At 45.5% G+C, this 20466-nt stretch overlaps 1 protein-coding gene across 10 annotated transcripts in view; it reads right to left on the minus strand.

Moving 5' to 3' along the window:
* TENM4 (teneurin transmembrane protein 4) overlaps positions 1-20466 on the minus strand; it is a 668032-nt gene that overhangs the window by 226399 nt on the left and 421167 nt on the right. For 9 of the 10 annotated variants that reach the window (XM_082218946.1, XM_082218945.1, XM_082218952.1 and 6 more), the window contains 3 exons: positions 19553-19805; positions 12351-12449; positions 8191-8426 (listed from right to left, as the gene is read on the minus strand). In XM_082218946.1, coding sequence (XP_082075072.1) covers positions 8191-8426; positions 12351-12449; positions 19553-19805 — 588 coding nt within the window. The remainder of the gene's footprint in view (positions 1-8190; positions 8427-12350; positions 12450-19552; positions 19806-20466) is intronic. The other variant, XM_082218951.1, reaches the window with a different exon arrangement.

The raw sequence follows: 20466 nt of genomic DNA on the forward strand, positions 1-20466 counted from the left end.
CCCGTTGCGGGGATTCGAACCGCCGACCTTCTGATCGGCAAGTCCTAAGCTCTGTGGTTTAACCCGCAGCGCCACCCGTGTCCCTTTTGTAGTATCTGTCAATTTAGGGCTCATCCCCAAGGCTGTGGCCTACGGAGAGCTGACTTCTGGCACCAGGCCAGTTGTAAATAATGTCTGCAAATATGACATGAAGGCTGTAGGAATCTCTTGCAGATGACCGCAGTGCCTGGAGACAGATAGTCAGACAGGTAGAAGAGAAGAAGAAGAGTTTGGATTTGATATCCCGCCTTTCACTCCCCTTCAGGAGTCTCAAAGCGGCTAACATTCTCCTTTCCCTTCCTCCCCCACAACAAACACTCTGTGAGGTGAGTGGGGCTGAGAGACTTCACAGAAGTGTGACTGGCCCAAGGTCACCCAGCAGCTGCATGTGGAGGAGCGGAGACACGAACCCGGTTTCCCAGATTACGTGACTACCGCTCTTAACCACTACACCACACTGGCTAGGTAGTCAGATTGTGCATCTACAGAAGTGACCAAAGGAGGAATGACTGTTGGGAGGAGCATGGGGAAAAGAAACCCCCTGCGGCAGCACATCCAGATGCCTTCATCTGCCCCAGCTGCAACAAAACATGTCTCTCTTGTATCGGTTTCTACAGCCACAGCAGCTGCTGAAACTCTCTGAAGGTTTGACTTCAAGGCACACTCCTCCCTTGCCTCCTGAGACAGATGGATGCCAGCAACTGGCAATTTAGGGTTTATCCAGGCTTCCTTTTGTGCCATGTTCCTAGGCACAGGACCAGGCTTTAAAGCTCCACACACCTAGATAGTTTTGGGGTCTTTTGGTACCCAGTAAGACCAGCATTTTTTCACTGAATTGCAGCCAACAGCAACCAGGTTTTCTGCAGATTACCACTGGCTCCGTTTCAGCAGTAAAACGCGGGTTACCTTGGGACAAATAGCCAACAACTCTCAGACATGGAGCTTTGAAGGGAGGATATGTTCCTGGAAAGCAAAAGGAAGTTTGGCTGAGTGCTAAATTGAATGATTTCTCAGCTGTGCATTGCAGAACACAAGCTGCTGCTTTAACCGAGTCTTGTGGCACCCTGAAAGCCTAATTTATTATGGTATAGGTTTTTGTGGACTACAGTTAATGTCATCAGATGCATCTTGAATTGCAGGTATGTATAGTTAAAGCTATGGTTTTCCCAGTAGTGATGTATGGAAGTGAGAGCTGGACCATCAAGAAGGCTGATCGCCAAATAATTGAAGCTTTTGAATTATGGTGCTGGAGGAGACTCTTGAGAGTCCCATGGACTGCAAGAAGATCAAACCAATCCATTCTTAAATAAATCAGCCCTGAGTGCTCACTGGAAGGACAGATCCTGAAGCTGAGGCTCCAATACTTTGGCCACCTCATGAGAAGAGAAGACTCCCTGGAAAAGACCCTGACGTTGGGAAAGATGGAGGGCACAAGGAGAAGGGGATGACAGAGGACGAGATGGTTGGACAGTGTTCTCGAAGCTACCAGCATGACTTTGACCAAACTGTGGGAGACAGTGGAAGACAGAAGTGACTGGCGTGCTCTGGTCCAGGGGGTCACGAAGAGGCGGACACGACTAAACGACTAAACAACAACATACAAGCAGGAGGTGTGGGGAGGGCTGTAAACAGTGAGGTCAGGAGGAAATAAAATGCTGGAAAAGTACAGAAATTGATAATAATAATAATAATAATAATAATAATAATAATAATAAGAAGAAGAAGAAGAAGAAGAAGAAGAGTTTGGATTTGATATCCCGCCTTTCACTCCCTTTAAGGAGTCTCAAAGCGGCTAACATTCTCCTTTCCCTTCCTCCCCCACAACAAGCACTCTGTGAGGTGAGTGGGGCTGAGAGACTTCACAGAAGTGTGATTGGCCCAAGGTCACCCAGCAGCTGCATGTGGAGGAGCGGAGATGCAAACCCGGTTCCCCAGATTACGTGACTACCGCTCTTAACCACTACACCACACTGGCTCTCCAGTGTGCACAGTATAATGCACAGTATTTAGAATAATAGGATTGGAATTGCCCCAAAAGATGTTAGACTGTTTTTGTATGCCACTACAGTGGCAAGACTTTTATTAGCCAAAAACTGGAAATCGCAAGAGATACCAACAATAGAAGAATGGCAAATGAAGATGTTGGACTTTTTGGAGCTGGCCGACCTGACTGGAAGAATCCGCAACCAGAAAGAAGAGGAGATACAAGAGGATTGGAAGAAATTTAAAGAATATTTAGCTAAATATTGTAATATAAGATAAATAGAAAATTCTTGGAAGCAATAAATAGGCTATGGGGTAGAATAAGAATATGTGGTAGTAAAGATTAAGGAGTAGAATATTAATAAAAGAAAAGAGGAAAGTAAATGAAAGGAGTTAATTTTACTAGAAATATGATTTTGGAGAACTGTTACACAGGTGATACAGTGAAATTCAGTTAGAGGGGATTCGAGGAAGTCAGTTATCAATGTAACAAGAATTAGATATCGGAAGAAACATTTTTTGTGTTTAGTTTATTGTATTGTAATGTGTCTCTCTTTTTTTCTTTTTTTCTTTTTTATTTTTGTTATAAATGTGGAAAATCAATAATTTTTTTGGGGGGGAAATGCACAGTATTTAAACATGGTAATTCACAAAATAATGACTATGTAATATGTGGCCTGCTATTTATGGCCAGCATCTGAAAGTTTATGCCATAATAAATTTGTAAAAAATCATGCCATGGGTTAAGAAGAGAGCGGAAAACGATACACACCAACACTCTTGAGATAACAAAATTAACCACGGCAGTAGAATTTTTAGACTAGCGTCACTGCTCTGAGTTACTTTAGTGAACTATCCAATATTGTTTAGACATTTTAATGAAATGAACTCAAGCTCATTCCACTCCTTAACATAATCAAAGCCAACAGGAGATGCATTTTGTTAACCTTTCTTAAAATTAAATACCACAACTCAATTGAAATCAGTGCTATGAAACCAAAGATTAAATATTGTCCTAGAAGAGCAAAACAATTTAAAACCGTAAGCCTAGAAACGTACCCCAAAGTTCAGAAAATAAAAGTCTGTTTCTTGGGTTTTTGTTTTTCTTTAAAGTTGGGAATCAAAAGAAGTACTTTCCCTGACACTTCTACTTTAGTAAGGAAAGGAAAGTGTGGAGGAAAGATTTATAAGGTGTGGGTGTGTGATTTCTAGTTAGTGATACAATTTTTATCCTCAACTTGACAGGATGTAGAAAATAATTACAAATGAAAAGGTTATTCATAATTTTTAAATGAGTTAATTAGTAAACCCAGTCAGAGTCACTCATTACATTAATTAATAATTGATTATACTTGAAATTAAACACAGTTTTTCATTAAATCTAATTAAATATCTGCATCCCCCCCCTCAACATGGTGATTAGATCAGTGGAACTGATAGCAGCTCTCCTCATTAACTATGTTTATGCAGTGCTCAACCAATTACTTTTGATTTTGAATAATTCTTTTAGAATTTGGAAATTATGGACTCATGATCCCCACCAGCATAACATGACCAATAATTCCCCACCACCACCACCACCTTTAGCTTTGGTGCATTTTGCCAATCTACTTTGGCATGTGGAAGATACTTCAAAACCATCAGACAGGATAGGAAAAAGAGTTAAGGTTTATATCCAAAGTAGCGCTACATAAATGCCCTGTCTGTTTGTGCAAAGGAACGTTCTCCAACTCTCTTCCCCATGTAATGCTCCCTAAATCTGTTCCAATAGTTCCCCCAACCCCTATGAGCAATTTGGATAGGGTGTGGGGCCAGTGCCAGATTTAGGTAAAGGGACCCCTGACTGTTACGTCCAGTCGTGGCCGACTCTGGGGTTGCGGCGCTCATCTCGCTTTATTGGCCGAGGGAGCCGGCGTACAGCTTCCGGGTCATGTGGCCAGCATGACTAAGCCTCTTCTGACGAACCAGAGCAAAGCACAGAAACGCTGTTTACCTTCCCACCGGAGTGGTACCTATTTATCTACTTGCACTTTGACGTGCTTTCAAACTGCTAGGTTGGTAGGAGCTGGGACTTAACAACGGGAGCTCACTCCGTCGCGGGGATTCAAACTGCCAACCTTCCGATCAGCAAGCACTAGGCCAGATTTATGTACAAGCTAAACAAGCTATAGCTTTGGGCCCCACTCTCTTGCCCCCCAAAAAATTAAAGGAAAAAACACCTGGATGCACATTTCCAAAATATAAAAAACAAATAAAATAAAACCCACGTACAGCAACAGTGTTTTGTGTTGTGTAGACTCCTATGATGTAAGTCATGGGCCCCACCTGCTATCTTGCTCCCTAAAATATCACTGTTTTGCTCCTTTCTATATATAGGGCGCCTACATTCTGCATGGACAGGTTGCATGGCAACATGTGCAAATGGCTTGAGATACCTATTAGGTGCATAAATCACCATATAGCATATATTCAACACAAAAAACAGGACTTTTTGTTGTTGACAAAGGACAGCTGGACACATAAAGGGCCCCATTACCTTCAGTAGCTTAGGGCCTCATCAAACCTAAATCTGGCCCTGTGTGGGGCACACACAAGGGTGGGGTGGGGAGAGTGGACGTTTTGTTGCACAAGTATAAATCGTTGCACTAACAGAACAGGTGGAGCAGACAGCCCAAAATGCTTATGTAAAAAAAGAAAGGAAGAAAGGAAGAGGAAGAGGAAGAGATTTTCACACATCCAACCCACCCCCCTGGCCAACAAGTCCTGCCCGCTTTTGATGGATGCCAAAGTTCTACAGGAACTAGGGACAAGTTCCTCTGACACGCGGAGATAATGTCCCAACATCTACTTGGCGCATAAAGATAACGCAAGATAAATGGGACGCCGGGGTTGGACATACTTGGCAAATGATGAAAGGTGACTGCACCTTCCATCAAGCTGCTATCAATTTAATGCTCGCTGATTAATCACTTCTCCTCCTGCTATGGAGCACGCTAAAAAAACCGGTGACTGTAAGCACGGCGGCAATCTTTTGAGAACCGGGGTTGGGGGTGGAAGAGAGATTCGGCCATTAAAGAAATATCCGCCGGAAGAATACGGCCGCAGAAGAAATAATCTGTTGGTAACAAATTGCACGCAAGAGGGATGCAAGCGGGAAAGTCCTATTTTCTACTCACATGTGCAGCTTGCAGCAAGTTATAATACTAATGCTTTACCGTTCGATGGCATGGAAGAAGCGAAACCAAAATCAACAGGGAGCTCAATTCTGCTGCATGGGAACAAGTGCTTTTACCTAGGCTTAAAGAGTCCTAGGAACATAATTATAGCAGCACAACCATCCCCATCTATTGGGTTGTGGGTTTGTTGTTGTTGTTTTTTTGTAAGGTTTCAGGGCTTTTTTTCTCCCTAATGGAAACAAATACAAAACTGGGACTGACACGTTAATCTGGTGTCTCAGCGAAGGAGAAAAGAGAGACATAAACCATAAGTATTTGTTTTCTGAATTGCAGAAGCATCATCAGGAAGAGAGCAGCAGGCAGGTAGAAAATACAGGAAAAGAAATGGGGGTAAGAATTCCAGGCGCAAAGAGGTCTGTGTGTTTTCACTGAGACCGACACATTACAAGCTGAATTCTTCAGGGACTCGCTTAGGCACAACCACATTCCAGAGACAGCCTCCCTGCTCCATTACGCAATAATTCTGAGAGATGATTTAATTATTACATAACAGAGTTTGGAGACTGTTGTGCCCAAGAGCACCCCAAAAAAGAATTGAACCAGAAATGGGCTGGGTAAAGACACAGTTGAAAGCCTTTAGCCTAATCCCGCAAGATCACTGTCCCCACACATCAAAGTCTTCAATCCTTCCTTGCCTTAAAAGTATTGGAAAAGCTGGAAAATTGAGAAAGGCCACTTTCCATGTTTGCCAGCTATTGTGCGAAGATAAAAAACATTCCAGATTTTGTATCTGGAATTTTGTTCCAGATTTTGTATCTGGAATGTTTTGCCCCCAATTACGCAGACTTCATAGATGGGTAAACCTGCAGACCTCTCTTCCAACCACCACCACCCCATTTGCAGCTCCATTCACCTAATTTATTGGGGAAGGGGGTGGAAACAAAGAAATCAAGAATGGGTACTAATCTCAAGGTTAAGTGGAGTACTGGGGTGCTCTGGGGGCAAGCTGACTCTTCTACTAACCTGCCCCCCTCCCTTCCCACAAGACGTTTCCCTGTCGAAATTCAGAAATCACCAAAAAGGAAGTAACTACATGCCGCCACTCCAAGTGAGCTGTTATTTACTGCTTGCCCTCTAGGTATTTGTAGATGTCTCCATTTCTCTAAGAGCAGAATATGCATTTACCGTATTTTTCGCTCCATGACGCACTTCCTAAAAAGTAAGGGGAAATGTCTGTGTGTCTTATGGAGTGAATGCATGGTCCCTGGAGCCAAATTGCCCAGGGGCAAAAAGCAGATCATGTTTTTTTTTTTTTGAAAGAGGGAAGTGGGTGTTGAAACAAAGCCGCTGATCGGCAAGCGATCGGGACCGAGATAAGGGATGCTAGAGATAAAGGAGGCTGCCTGGGAGAGGGAGAGGTAAAGACAGCAAACTTGCAAGGATTGGAGACAGGAAGACTAAAGCAATGAGGAGAGAAATTAGAAGAAAAGAAGGAGCAAAAAACTGCTCCAGCTAAGGAAAAGACACTAAGGCAAACAAGAGGGAAGGGAGCGTTGAAAGGAAGCAGCTGATCAGTAAGGGATCGGGAGGGAGATAAGGGGCGCTAGTGATAAAGGAGACTGCCTGGGAGGGGGGAGGTAAAAGCCAATGGATCCTCAGGATTTTTGCATTGGGTCACCCCAAATTCACCATCAGATCACATAGCATGTCCATGGCTACAGCCTGCTCCAAACAAATCAAGCACCCACTGTTGCATGGGGCCGCAATAGCACAAAAACATGGTTACAAAGCACGGATCCACATGGATCTTTAGGATTTTTGCATTGGGTCACCCCAAATTCACCATCAGATCACATGCCTGTGGCCACAGCATGAACCACAAAAATCATACATCCACTGTTTCATTCAGAATAAATTTTTTCTTGTTTTCCTCCTCTAAAGACTAGGTGCGTCTTATGGTCGGGTGCATCTTATGGAGCGAAAAATACGGTACCTGTAGCATATGGCACAACAGACTGTTTAAAGCAAGGTTTCCCAAACTTGGGTCTCCAGCTGTTTTTGGACTACGACTCTCTCATCATCCCTGGCTAGCAGGACCACTAGTCAGTGATGATGGGAATTGTAGTCCAAAAACAGCTGAAGACCCAAATATGGGAAATCCTGGTTTAAAACATAAGCAACTTTGTGGAGCTATGCTCCTGATGTTCTAGAAATCTACTGGAAGAGTTCCTATATGTATTTGGGTCTTTTACTTATTGATCAGCTGCATAGCTGTCAACTTACAGATTTGAAAATAAGGGATCAGCAGCCAAAATAAGGGATTTTCCCAGCACAGGTATGTTCAGCTTCTGAGCCCCTCCAAGCCAAAGGCAGAAAGCCCAGCCAGCAGCCAAACGAAGCCTCAAGCGGTGGTTCCCACAGCGCAGCAACCCGGCAAAGGGGATGCAGCAAGGGAAACCACCGTAACCTCTCCGCTGGGAAGCGCTGAGCAAAGGCAAGTCCCCAGGCAATGCGGCCGTTTTGATCGGCACAAGGCATGCAAGCTCCACCCCCCCAGGCGTTCTTAAGACTCCTTATTGGGTGAGCAACGCAGCCAAGCAACACAGTTGGAGCCTCCCTCCTCCCTGGCCGGCAGGGAGGGAGGGAGAGGAGCTGCTTCCTTTGAAACCCGGGAAATTTAAGGGACATCATCAATAAGGGACAGCAGCAGGACACAGCGCTGGGATAAGGGAGTTTCCTGCCAAATAAGGGACGGTTGACAGCTGTGATCAGCTGTTTGGAGAGGTTGGGAGTAGATCTGTCCAGCAAATTCCTTCATCTTCTCCCCACCAGTGGAGAAATCAAACTCGTTACAGGCAGCACACAGTAGGCAAGGCAGAGGTTCTCTCTGGACAACTCGGCCAAAGGAGCAGAACCGCCCAACGAAAACAGCAACAACAACACTAAGGATCGAAGGAGAAAGAAAGTCCCCAGAAAGGAAGGGAAAGCTTACCGATAAAATAAGCCAGCAGTATCACCAGTGTGACCGAGATGATGATAGCACTCAAGGCAGCACATTTCCACGTACAGTATTTATAGGGTTTCTTCAGGTTAAAGGCCGGCCTAGAAAATGTACTTCTGGGAAGAGGTCGAGGGGGAGGTGAGTACACAGTGCTGGACGTCAAGGGGTATCCCGGAGACGTTGTACAAAAGAGGGGAGAGGTGCCTCCCGGCTTGAACAGGAAGTGCCTGTGGGAAGAGAAAGAGAGGGGTTGCAAGTGATTGAGGCGCAAGGAGGATTTTAAACTTAGTAGCACTTGGCTAAACACACACACACACATAAAAACAGTGCCATGCATCGAGGACAAAGGCTTTGTAAAAACAGGAATGAAGAAGAAAGAAAGAAAGAGAGAAAGAAAGAAAGAAAGAAAGAAAGAAAGAAAGAAATGAAATGCATCCACTGAAATTAAAAAAGTAAGCCCATTAAAGAACATTGAAGCTACTCATTCATGTCTCCATCAGAAAGCCAAATTACACTGGTTGTATACAGCGGTGACAGGTGTCCAATGAGCCGAACTCAGGGAGACCAAGAGAAGTGGATCTAAGAGTTAATTACACACAGATCCAGGTCCAGTGAGGTCCAGTGCTGAGTTCCTTCACTGCAAGAAGGGAAGTTACAGGGAACCAGGCAGAGGGCCTTCTCGGTGGTGGCACCCGCCCTGTGGAACGCCCTCCCATCAGATGTCCAAGAGAACAACAACTACCAGACTTTTAGAAGACATCTGAAGGCAGCCCTGTTTAAAGGTAAAGGTAAAGGGACCCCTGACCATTAGGTCCAGTCGTGACCGACTCTGGGGTTGCAGCGCTCATCTCGCTTTATTGGCCGAGGGAGCTGGCGTACAGCTTCCGGGTCATGTGGCCAGCATGACTAAGCTGCTTCTGGCGAACCAGAGCAGTGCACGGAAATGCCATTTACCTTCCCGCCAGAGCGGCACCTATTTATCTACTTGCACTTTGATGTGCTTTCGAAATGCTAGGTTGGCAGGAGCAGGGACCGAGCAACAGGATCTCACTCCATTGCGTGGATTCGAACTGCCGACCTACTGATCGGCAAGTCCTAGGCTCTATGGTTTAACCCTGAGCGCCACCCACGTCCCTGCAGCCCTGTTTAGGGAAGCTTATAATGTTTAATAGGTTATTGTATTTTAATATTCTGTTGGAAGCTGCCCAGAGTGGCTGGGGAAACCCAGCCAGATGGGCAGGGTATAAATAAATTATTATTATTAATTGTTGTTGTTGTTGTTGTTATCCACTCTCCTGACTGGTTGTAAATAAGAAGGCAGGCAAGTGACGGAGGGAGGGTGCCAGGCTGAGGCTGGTGGAGATGCTGACTCACTTTGCCAAATAGACCAGTCTTCGCTAGTTGTGTGAGAGTGTGTCCCGAAATGTCATCTACTACACTGCGCAGAGTGAAGGATGATGCATGTTACGTTCGCGCCACTGCCATTTTGTGACAAGTGTTGAGATTTTGGTCAGTGCGGTGGTCTTTTGGCGCCCCTGTGGCGGATCTTCACATCTTGTACTCTCTCCGTAAAGAAAAGGGCACCCCCCCCCCAAGGCGGAGCTGGTACGCATTGGGAGATGTTCTCTCATCAAAACGGAAGGAAGCAGCAGCAATAATGGCCGGATGTGAAGGTCTAAGGGTATAACTCCACATTGCAAGAAGCAAAGGGGGATTCCCTCCGAGTGGAGATGAGAGAGGGGCATGTTTGCAGGAGAGAAATCAGTGGACTTACACCACCGAGAGAGCCAGTCAACATGGGTGAGGTTAAAGCTGTCTGATGCCAAGTCTCGCCTGCAAGTGCCTCATCCTGTGCTGCATTCACAAGACTTTCTGATCTCCTTGCGGAACCTCTTCCTAAGGCACCTGAATATTCTAGATCAGCCTTTCTCAACACTGGGTCCCCAGATGTTCTTGAACCACAACTCGTATGAACCAACCAGGACCATGCAATCATCATCTGAGGTCCTTCTTTGTGTGCCTCCTCCATGAGAGGTCCAGAGGGTGGCAACACAAGTACGGGGCCTTTTCTGCAGTGGCTCCCCATTAGTGGAATGCTCTCCCCAGGGAAGCTCGCCTGGCGCTTTCATTATACACCTTTAGGTGAAAATGTTCCTTTATAACCAGGCCTTGGGCTGATTAAACAATCTATGTCCTTTTAACTGTGTTTGTGGGAGGGGAGTTATTCGTTTGTTGGTTTTTGTGTTATGCATGTTGTTGCCCTTGTTTTTATTATGTATTTTGTGTTCTCATTTGGTGTGCCGCCCTGTGATCTTTGGATGAAGGGTGGTATTCAAATTCAATCCATCATCATCAACAACAATTCCCATCATCCTTGACCACTGGTCATGCTGGCTAGGAAAGATGGGAGTTGTAGTCCAACAACACCTAGAGACCCAAGGTTGAGAAAACTTGCTCTAAAATGGATCACTGGTATGTGGTCCAAAATGACAAGCTTTATTTACATCATTGACATTCTCCTGTTCTTCTGTGAAGGCCCAGATGGCAAACATAAGGTTTTCATAGGCAGCTCACCTATCTACGTACTGACCAGCCCTAGACTTGCTTCTGGGGGAGTTCCCTACAGCAGTGTCTTTCAACCACTGTTCCGCGGCACACTAGTGTGCCGCGAGATGTTGCCTGGTGTGCTGTGGGAAAAATTGAAAAATTCGAAAGATTTTTTTTTTAAAAAAAGTCAAATTTTCGCCCACTAGGCAGGCGCTGGACTGTGTCCACCCTATTTTCCCTCCATCCTGGGTGGGGATCAGATCAGATGGGATCGGATGAGAGCGGACAGGCGGTCCGCTCTCATCCGATTCCCCAAGAGAGCAGTGGGGCTCTGACATCTCCCTCTCCACACACAGTGCGGAGACGGAGCTGTCATCCACCGGCTCAGCGGGGACCAGCGGATCGATCCCCGCTGAGCAGAGAACGGTCCGCAACGTTTTTGTTTGCCATTAAAGAAAAAAATATTAAACCATGCTTGAATGTTAAACCATGCTTCTTTGTGTTTATTTGATTCCTATTCAAGAGAATTACTTTATATATGGTCAATATAGGCAAAGAGTTCATTTTTTTAACATTTTCTAATGGTGGTGTGCCTCATGATTTTTTTTCATGAAACAAGTGTGCCTTTGCCCAAAAAAGGTTGAAAAACACTGCCCTCCAGGACCACAGCCCTGAGACCAGGTGCAGAATAAGCAGCCAGGAGTTAAAACTATCCTGATCGATTGCACTGATCAGTATTTTTCTTTTTTAAAAAAGAACAGGCTGCATTCCGCTTGCAGAATGACTTGTGCTCAGGCAATGGAACTTACAGGCTTTCTCCCTGCATGCCCACCCTCCAAATATTCTCTGGGTCCACCCATCCCACCCCCAAACAAATTTGGAAGGGGGTGCAGGGGGGTGCAAGAGCAGGAGACGGAGCGAAATTTGTTTGCATGAGTGGAAGTTGTTCCACGAATGCAAAGACTTCGTTGGATGCGGTCCCACTGGCTCTTCCTGAGACACAGCCACCAACCCTTTAGGGAAACAAAATGTTGCCAGTTCCACGATTCCCTGAAATACATGCCAACTTCTCCAATCAAAATGGTGGACACGTGGGAAAAAAGTGCCGCCAAAGCAAACAACCGCTGTTGTTAAATGGACACAAAGACACTCCCCACCCCCTAAAAAGTTCAGACGTGAAACCTGGAAAACATCGGATTAGGACATTTAAACCATCTCAAATGAAGCACGAAGCAAAACACAGTGACATGTCTTAGAAGACCTGCTATCCCGCTACAGCTGCCTCTGTGTTAGTGAAATGGCTTTCAAGGTGTCAGGAGGAAGCCAATGAGATGCTATGGATTGGCATATTAACGAGGCTGCCATTAATATGTGCAGGACGGTTTGCGTTCCCTACTGTCATGGACCTCATTGTTCTGATTACGACTTTTGGGGGGGTGGGAGGAGGTGGGGGGAAGAGAGGAAAATAGGGTGGGGGGGATAGATTACGTGAGACAAGAAAGTGAGAGGGGAAATAATAATATGACAGATTAATTTGTCATGCAAAGGACGGGGGAATGGTTGCAATATTAAGAGAGCAAAGACCACATGAAGCGTCAACGTACCCATCATTGAAAGCACCGTCATGTCGGGAGGAGGTGAGAATGTCCATCTCAATGAGGTTGTCCTGCAAAGTCTCTAGGAATGTCTGCTTTGCTATGTTTCTACATACATATGGAAACATGAATGAAGCCAAGTGAGACATGCATCTATGAAGCGTGACCTCATAAACCCACAAATGGTTATAAGTGCAGCTGTGCATGGGATTAGAATGATGGGCCACTCATTGATATGTATAGCATGTTACAACATATACATATATAGCATTTGTGAATGTTCACTTCCATATATACACATATCTACTCTATGTATGCGCACACACAAGAATATATACGTGTGTGTATTGCCACGAATATCTTAACGTTTGCTGAATGTTCGCATTCACGTCTCAAGGCTGGCGACCCGATACAAACTTTGGGAATGTGTGAAAATTCATTTTGTCGGTGAATGGCAACCATCACACTCGGGTGATAGGAACACTCAGCCGCGTTATCCTCTTTTGAGTTTTCAGACATTCGCAGAATTCATCTGGGATTGCCAACGGTCACAGGTAAATGACGACATCCATCAGATTTCAGACATCCAATGCAATCGGTAGCTATATCTACACACACACATATACACACAGATCTGTGAGCACAAAACATTGTTTGGTGCCTATGTTCACATTTCACGGCTTTGCTGCCAACGCAGCTGTCCAAACCCATCGCGCATGAATCTATCTAATCCACTGGACGTCTTAATTTCGCGCAGCAAGCATCCCTAGTAATGAGTCTGGCTCTGTGGGTGCTCCGGCAAGAAGACAGACTACGCCAGTCAGTCAATAATCTTTCTAGAGAAACCCTATTCTTGCCGATCCGCAGATAAGAATTCAATCAGACTGAATCTCATTCTCTTTCTTCTTTTGGGTTACATTTCACGTTGCCGCTGCAAGGAGAATTGTTAACGCCTAAGACAAGTGCCCCCCACCCCACCGCCAAATATCCTTACCTTGTATTGCTGGAACGCATAGTTCAAGAAACATTCAAGAGTTACAATTCTGTGTCTGGTTTTTTCACTCCGAATGTATACAGCCTGAGACACATCAGTACCAATTCATTTTATCCAGGAAAACAGGCAGACAACATAATTATGCCCTGTACACATCCCCTGAATAAGCACCCTTGAACTCACGTCAACCTCTGGTTTGCTTAAAATTCAAAAGCTGATTCAGACACTGGAGCCAATTGAAAACAAGTCAACAAAGGTCACTCCCGGCGAGGTCAGGAGCTCTTGAGTCAACCCTTATTTCATCCAAGAATAAGCGACCATGTAAACAGGGTGATCATACCTTGATATGCAAATGAGGCTGGAGCGGAGATTCCTGACAGCAGTGGTTTACTATGAATGCCCTAACATTAGAGGATAACCTTCCTATCTTGAAATAAGCTGCCTGAGTGGCTGGGGAAGCCCAGCCAGGTGGGCGGGGTATAAATAATAAATTATTATTGTTATTATATGAAAGTTTCTGTGATGCTACTGGACTTTCAGCCTTGTAGGGTCTTCCTTTCCGGCTTTACCAAAACCTACTGGCTTGGATTCACATCTTAAAAAGCAGAGACATCACCTTGCCAACAAAGGTCCGTCTAGTTAAAGCTATGGTTTTCCCAGTAGTGATGTATGGAAGTGAGAGCTGGACCATAAAGAAGGCTGATCGCCGAAGAATTGATGCTTTTGAATTATGGCGTTGGAGGAGACTCTTGAGAGTCCCATGGACTGCAAGAAGATCAAACCTCTCCATTCTGAAGGAAATCAGCCCTGAGTGCTCACTGGAAGGACAGATCCTGAAGCTGAGGCTCCAATACTCTGGCCACCTCATGAGAAGAGAAGACTCCCTGGAAATGACCCTGATATTGGGAAAGATGGAGGGCACAAGGAGAAGGGGACGACAGAGGACGAGATGGTCGGACAGTGTTCTCGAAGCTACCAGCATGAGTTTGACCAAGCTGCGGGAGGCAGTGGAAGACAGAAGTGCCTGGTGTGCTCTGGTCCAGGGGGTCACGAAGAGTCGGACATGACTAAACAACTAAACAACAAATAAATTCAATAAATAAAATAAATTCCTGGGGCTGATGGAAAGCCCACAGGTGCCCCAGAGTATACTTTCACAGAGTATTGCATTTTCAGGTGTTATGCAATGAGGGTTGGAACCAAACTTGATTTGCTGCCTTGCATATTGCGGTACCCCAGACCCCATCACCCCTGGCTACTGGCCATGGGGGCAGAAAATGATGGCATTAGGGAGTCTAGCAACATCTGAAGAGTCTCATTGTTCCCCACTTTTGATCTATAAATTGCTCTCATTTTTTTGGGGGGGGAATCCCACTTTCCCTTGGCAGAGGTGAGAGGCAATGGTTTCTTTCCATTTCCCCCACTCTCACCAGCCTTTGCTAGGAAGGCAAGTCTTTGTCTGCTCCCTGATCCCGAGAAGAGAAACACAATTCACGTTTATAGGTGTAGAGGATTGAGCTGCGTGAGCCGAAACGCGGACTCGGAAACCGTTAAAAACCAAGCCCGGCGTATTCTGAAGTTGTATGCCAAGAAGAAGGCAGTAAAAAAAAATAGTGCTTTTGATGGATGCACCATCAAGAAGGGTAGCAGCGAGGATATAAATATGAATTTATCCGTAGTTAAAAGCCTGTGTGTAAAAATGGGTTTCTACAATGGAACTGTACGTTTCAGCAGGAGATTGCCAATATAACGCTAGGCAGGATGTTGGGTTGTATAATGTTTAATGCAAGCGTCAATAACAGAATAGAAGAAGGAAGGGGCTTAGCGGAGGAGGGAGACAGGAGGCAGCCCTCTGAGCCGAGATGAAGGGGGAAAAAATCAAATAGAAAGGATAGAAGAAAGCTGCAGAGAACGATGGCTTTATTTTTGAAATTCGGACATGTTCCTAAGTCTTTGGGGGGGGGGTGATATTCTTTGTATTCATGCCTTTTAAAAAGCCTTGAGGGAGCAAGCAGCTAGACTTCATAAGGAACAATGCTGAAAATAAGGACCCAACTCAGATCGCTCTCGTCTTTCACGTAACGTATAAGAAAGGTGTGATGTCATTACTCAGAATGTAGGAAGCACCTGGCTGTTCAAGCCAATGGCCCACCTAGTCCAGAATATTTGTCTCACAGTGGCCAACCTGGGAAGTCTGCAAGCAGGAACCGGGTGCCACAGTAGCACCCTCCTCACTTGCAATTGTCCGCAACTGATAGATAGATCTCTGAACATAGCCATTGCGGCTAGTAGCTAGGATGATGATGGTAATAATAATAATTTATTATTTATACCCCACCCATCTGGTTGGGTTTCCCCAGCTACTCTGGGTGGCTTCCAACAGAACACTAAAATACAATAACCTATTAAACATTAAAAGCTGAAAAGGTGTAACCTGAAGCGTCCATAACATGAGGTATGACTGTAATCCAGAATGCAACAGCTAGACTGGTGACTGGGAGCGGCCGCCGAGACCACATAACACCAGTCTTGAAAGACCGACATCAGCTCCCAGTACGTTTCCGAGCACAATTCAAAGTGTTGGTGCTGACCTTTAAAGCCCTAAGTGGCCTCAGCCCAGTATACCCGAAGGAGCGTCTCCATCCCCATTGTTCAGCCCAGACACTGAGGTCCAGCTCTGAGGGCCTTCTGGCGGTTCCCTCACTGCGAGAAGCAAAGTTACAGGAAACCAGGCAGAGGGTCTTCTCGGTGGTGGCTCCTGCCCCATGGAACACCCTCCCATCAGATGTCCAAGGAGTAAACAACTATCTGACGTTTAGAAGACATCTGAAGGCAGCACTGTTTAGGGAAGTTTTTTAATGACTGATGTTTTAATGTATTTTTAATCTCCTGTTGGAAGCTGCCTAGAGTGCCCGGGAGACCCAGCCAGATGGGCGGGGTATAAGCAATAAATTATTATTATATATCCCCGTTGTGATAGAGACTGATAATCCAAGAAATGTGAGACGCCCGGCAGTAGTTTGGTCAGGCAGCAGTTTCAGAACCACGGACAGTTCCAAGGAGACAATTTGCTTCAAGGAAAGGCTGGAACTAATTTCCTGCTGAATCGGCTAAAGGTCCCTGGCATCTCCAGTTGAGAAGATCAGGTAGCATAAGAAGGTAAGAGCATTCTGCCTGTGAGGAGCCTGAAAGCAGGACTTAGCAAAAAATGCACTGCCACCTGCTATTCCCAGCAACTAGTATTCAGAGCCGAACTCCAACAATGGAGGCAGAACACAGCCAATGTGGTTAGTAGCCATGTCTAGCCTTGTCCCTCCATGCATTGGTCTAATCCTCTTTTAAAGCCATCCAAGCCGGTGGCCAAGACTGCTTCTTGTGGCAGAGAATTCCACAGTTTACCTATCAGCTTCACGAAGAAGCAATTTCTTTTGTCTGTCTCAAATCTTCCAGCACTCAGCTCCATTTGGTATAGATGGGTTTTTAGTGTTCTAGCATAAGAAAGGCCCCAGTCTAAGATCTTGGAAAGCTACTGCTGGTCTAAGCAGACAATACTGGATTAGATGGACAAATAGCCCGATCTGATAGATGGCAGTATTGCAATGCTCAGTGGCAAAATGGTGGTGGGGGTGGGCAGGAAAGAAGTCAGAAACCCTTAAGTCAACACGCCAGGGCCCCCAAATTAGATCCGATTAGATGTGCACATAGACTCTGGGTACATTTGCAGCAGTTTCTGACAACCTGTGGTTGACAACACTTTTAAAAGTGACGGGAGTTTCTCAGGAGTGATAAAGACTCACCTGTAACATGCAATTATCCAAAGACAGGAGGCAAGGAAAGAGATGTGGCGAAGGAACTCGGGGAAGTGGAGGGAGAGACTAATGGGGAAGGATGCTAATTGATTGATGTGGTGCTTTGTAGGGTTCCAGACTTGCCGGAGCAATATTTTAGGCAGCGGAAAATGCATCCGATGACATCTCCCCCATTATGTCTTAACAAGATCAAGTTCTCCTGCGCGGTAGACTACAATTATACTCGCTGCGATCGGCACAGCTAGGAGGCTAAATCTTTTCAATATATTGACTGATTCCAGTTTCTTAAATAGGATATTGATTTATTCCGCTTCGGGGGGACGAAGCTATACAAAAGAACGCACGCACACGTAAGCCCATTTTGAATTTATGTTTCTCATTCCTGTTTTAAATGGGGGAAATAGCCTTACAAGCTACGGTTAATGCCGATGATATTTCCAAACTGTGGAAGACGACTGTGAGGCAATTTCCTCTTTCTCTTCGTCCAAGTGAAAATGCGTCAGGAATAAGCTATGAAGATACTAATACTATAAAAAAAGAAAAAGGAAACGAAAGCTAAACTAAGTCCCCACTGAAAGTAAGGAAGAGCCATAACTCAGTGGCAGACGATGTGCTCTGCATGAAAAAAAGTCCCATAAAAGACTGACATTGGCTCCCAGTACGTTTCTGAGCACAATTGAAAGTGTTGTGCTGACCTTGAAAGCCCTAAACGGCCTCGGCCCTGTATACCTGAAGGAGTATTTCCACCCCCTTTATTCAGCCTGGACACTGAGGTCCAGCTTCGAGGGCCTTCTGGCGGTTCCCTCACTGCGAGAGGTGAAGTTACAGGGAACCAGGAAGAGGGCCTTCTCGGTGGTGATGCCTGCCTTGTGGAACGCCCTCCCACCAGATGTCAAGGAAACAAACATCTATCTGACTTTTAGAAGACACCTGAAAGCAGCCCTGTTTAGGGAAGTTTTTAATGTTTGATGTTTTATCGTGTTTTTAATATTCTGTTGGAAGCTGCCCAGAGTGGATGGGGTATAAATATATTATTATTATTATTATTATTATTATTATTATTATTATTATTATTATTACAGTCATACCTCGTGTTATGTTTGCTTCATGAATGAGACATTCTTTCAGGTTGCGTCCTGCGGCGACCCGGAAGTACCGGAAAGGGTTACATCCGGGTTTCGCCGCTCGTGCATGCGCAGACATGCAAAATGATGTCATGCGCATGCGCAGAAGCAGCAAATCGCAACCCATGGGTGCACAGACGCGCCACCACGGGTTGCGTTCTGCTCATGTGGTGTACGGGCCTCCAGAACGGATCCCCTTCGCAACCATAGGTACCACTGTATTATTATACTAGAGAAGCTGGAAAATTGCTTCCAGTCCAAACAATCAATGCTGGACTATTCTATCGACTGATTGATTCCAAACAATTATACTCTGCTCCAGTGCTATTTTTCTAGAAAAAGAGGTGCTGGAACTCACTACGAATGCTCGATGGCATTAAGTGACCATTGCGTTAGCGAAGCTTCCCAGGACACCTTCCTGCAGAGCAGAGGAGCAACTCAGAGCTCAGTAGAGGAAGCCAAACAAAAATGAAGACAATCCGTCACTGGTGAGAAGATGGGAGGGAGCAGGCTAATTGCTCTGCCTTCCCACTCCCTTCTCTCAACAAGAGGGACAGCAGCAGATGGGGAAAATGTTTGCATTCGGCACCCCGGCAAAAACGAATTTCTGCACTAAGGAAAATGCAAATGTTATGCTCGGAATGCGCCGTGGGAAGGAAATCCATCTGCAAATATTGATCTGTTTAGCATAAATTGTATTCATTGCCGCTGATTCACACCTGAGAGAGCCACTGCAGGCCCTGGGCTAAGCGGACCGAGGGGTCCAGCTTAGGGCAACGTCGATTCAAAAGTTCGGCTTCAGAAGGGCAGAGAAACAGGCCTCATACTGTCCGGACAGCTGGAGGCGTCGCTATAAAATACCGTATTTTTTGCTCTATAAGACTCACTTTTTCCCTCCTAAAAAGTAAGGGGAAATGTATGTGTGTCTTATGGAGCGAATACAGGCTGCGTAGCTATCCCAGAAGCCAGAACAGCAAGAGGGATCGCTGCTTTCGCTGCGCAGTGATCCCTCTTGTTGTTCTGGTTTCTGAGATTCAGAATATTTTTTTTCTTGTTTTCCTCCTCCAAAAACTAGGTGCGTCTTATGGTCTGGTGCGACTTATAGAGCGAAAAATATGGTATATCCATGGCTAGAGATAATGAACATACATGCGCAAAGCCCAAATCCCCATTCATTTCTCTGGCGCATCACCGGGTGCCCTAGACATAACTTCCAGCCTTTTCTCTACATTCATGAGGACTAGATACCTGGCACAAACACCACTCCAGCCGAACAGGGCTTACCTGGTCTCAAGGGGGATGTTACTGTTAAGCAGCCAGTTGTCCTGAGCGTGCGTGGATTCTTGCGTCCCAGCTTGCTGCTCTCCAGAAAGGGAGTGGTCCGTCGGAGCGGGGCTGGGATTGCTTCGCGGGGTGAAGTTCCCTCGATTGAGAGAGTTGATGGAGGCCGCGTGATGTTGGTTTGGCGTGTGAGCATGGGAAAGTGGAGGTGGCGGGGTTCTGAGCCTGGAGTGGTTCTGAAGACTCGGCGGATGATCTGCTGGGAAAAGAAAAACACCCCACTGGTGAGTTTTGAGAACCATTTACTTTTGGACATCTCTCTCCTACTTTTCTTCCATCGTGGTATCTAATGCGTCAGGCACCTGGTTCTCTGGTGGTCCCCCTACAGGTGAGGCTCTTTTTGGTAAAAGTGTATGCAAGCTCAATTTCATATTGTTGCATTTTTAAATAAAACACGTGCATTCCCACTATCATCTTATACCCAGCAGTCAATAGTCTCCCAAGAGGTTTTTGTAGCTCCTTGAGGCAATTTGCCAGTTTAATTTCACAGTATTTGCACCCCAAACAACTTGGGATCTTTAAAAATAAAATAAAATACCGTATTGTCCTGAATATAAGACACACTTTTTTTTCAAGTTCTGATCGTGAAAAGTTAAAGTGCGGCTTATATTCATGACCTTACACCACTGGCAAAGTGCCCCCCCCCCGAGTGGGAGTGCAGGGCAATGGTGCCCATCCTGTCCATGGCTCCCAAGCCGCCAAATTTTAAAGGTGTGGCTTATTCGCAGGTGCATCTTATATTCGGGCCAATACGGTATTTAAAGCTTTTTAGTTCAATTTATTAATTGTGCACAGGAATATCACTGTTTGGATTTGTGCACAGGAATATCATCTACTTTGTGCACACAGTCTAAGGA

This window comes from Podarcis vaucheri (assembly GCF_965113315.1).
Source record: "Podarcis vaucheri genome assembly, chromosome: 4".
Classification (NCBI taxonomy): Eukaryota; Metazoa; Chordata; class Lepidosauria; order Squamata; family Lacertidae; genus Podarcis; species Podarcis vaucheri.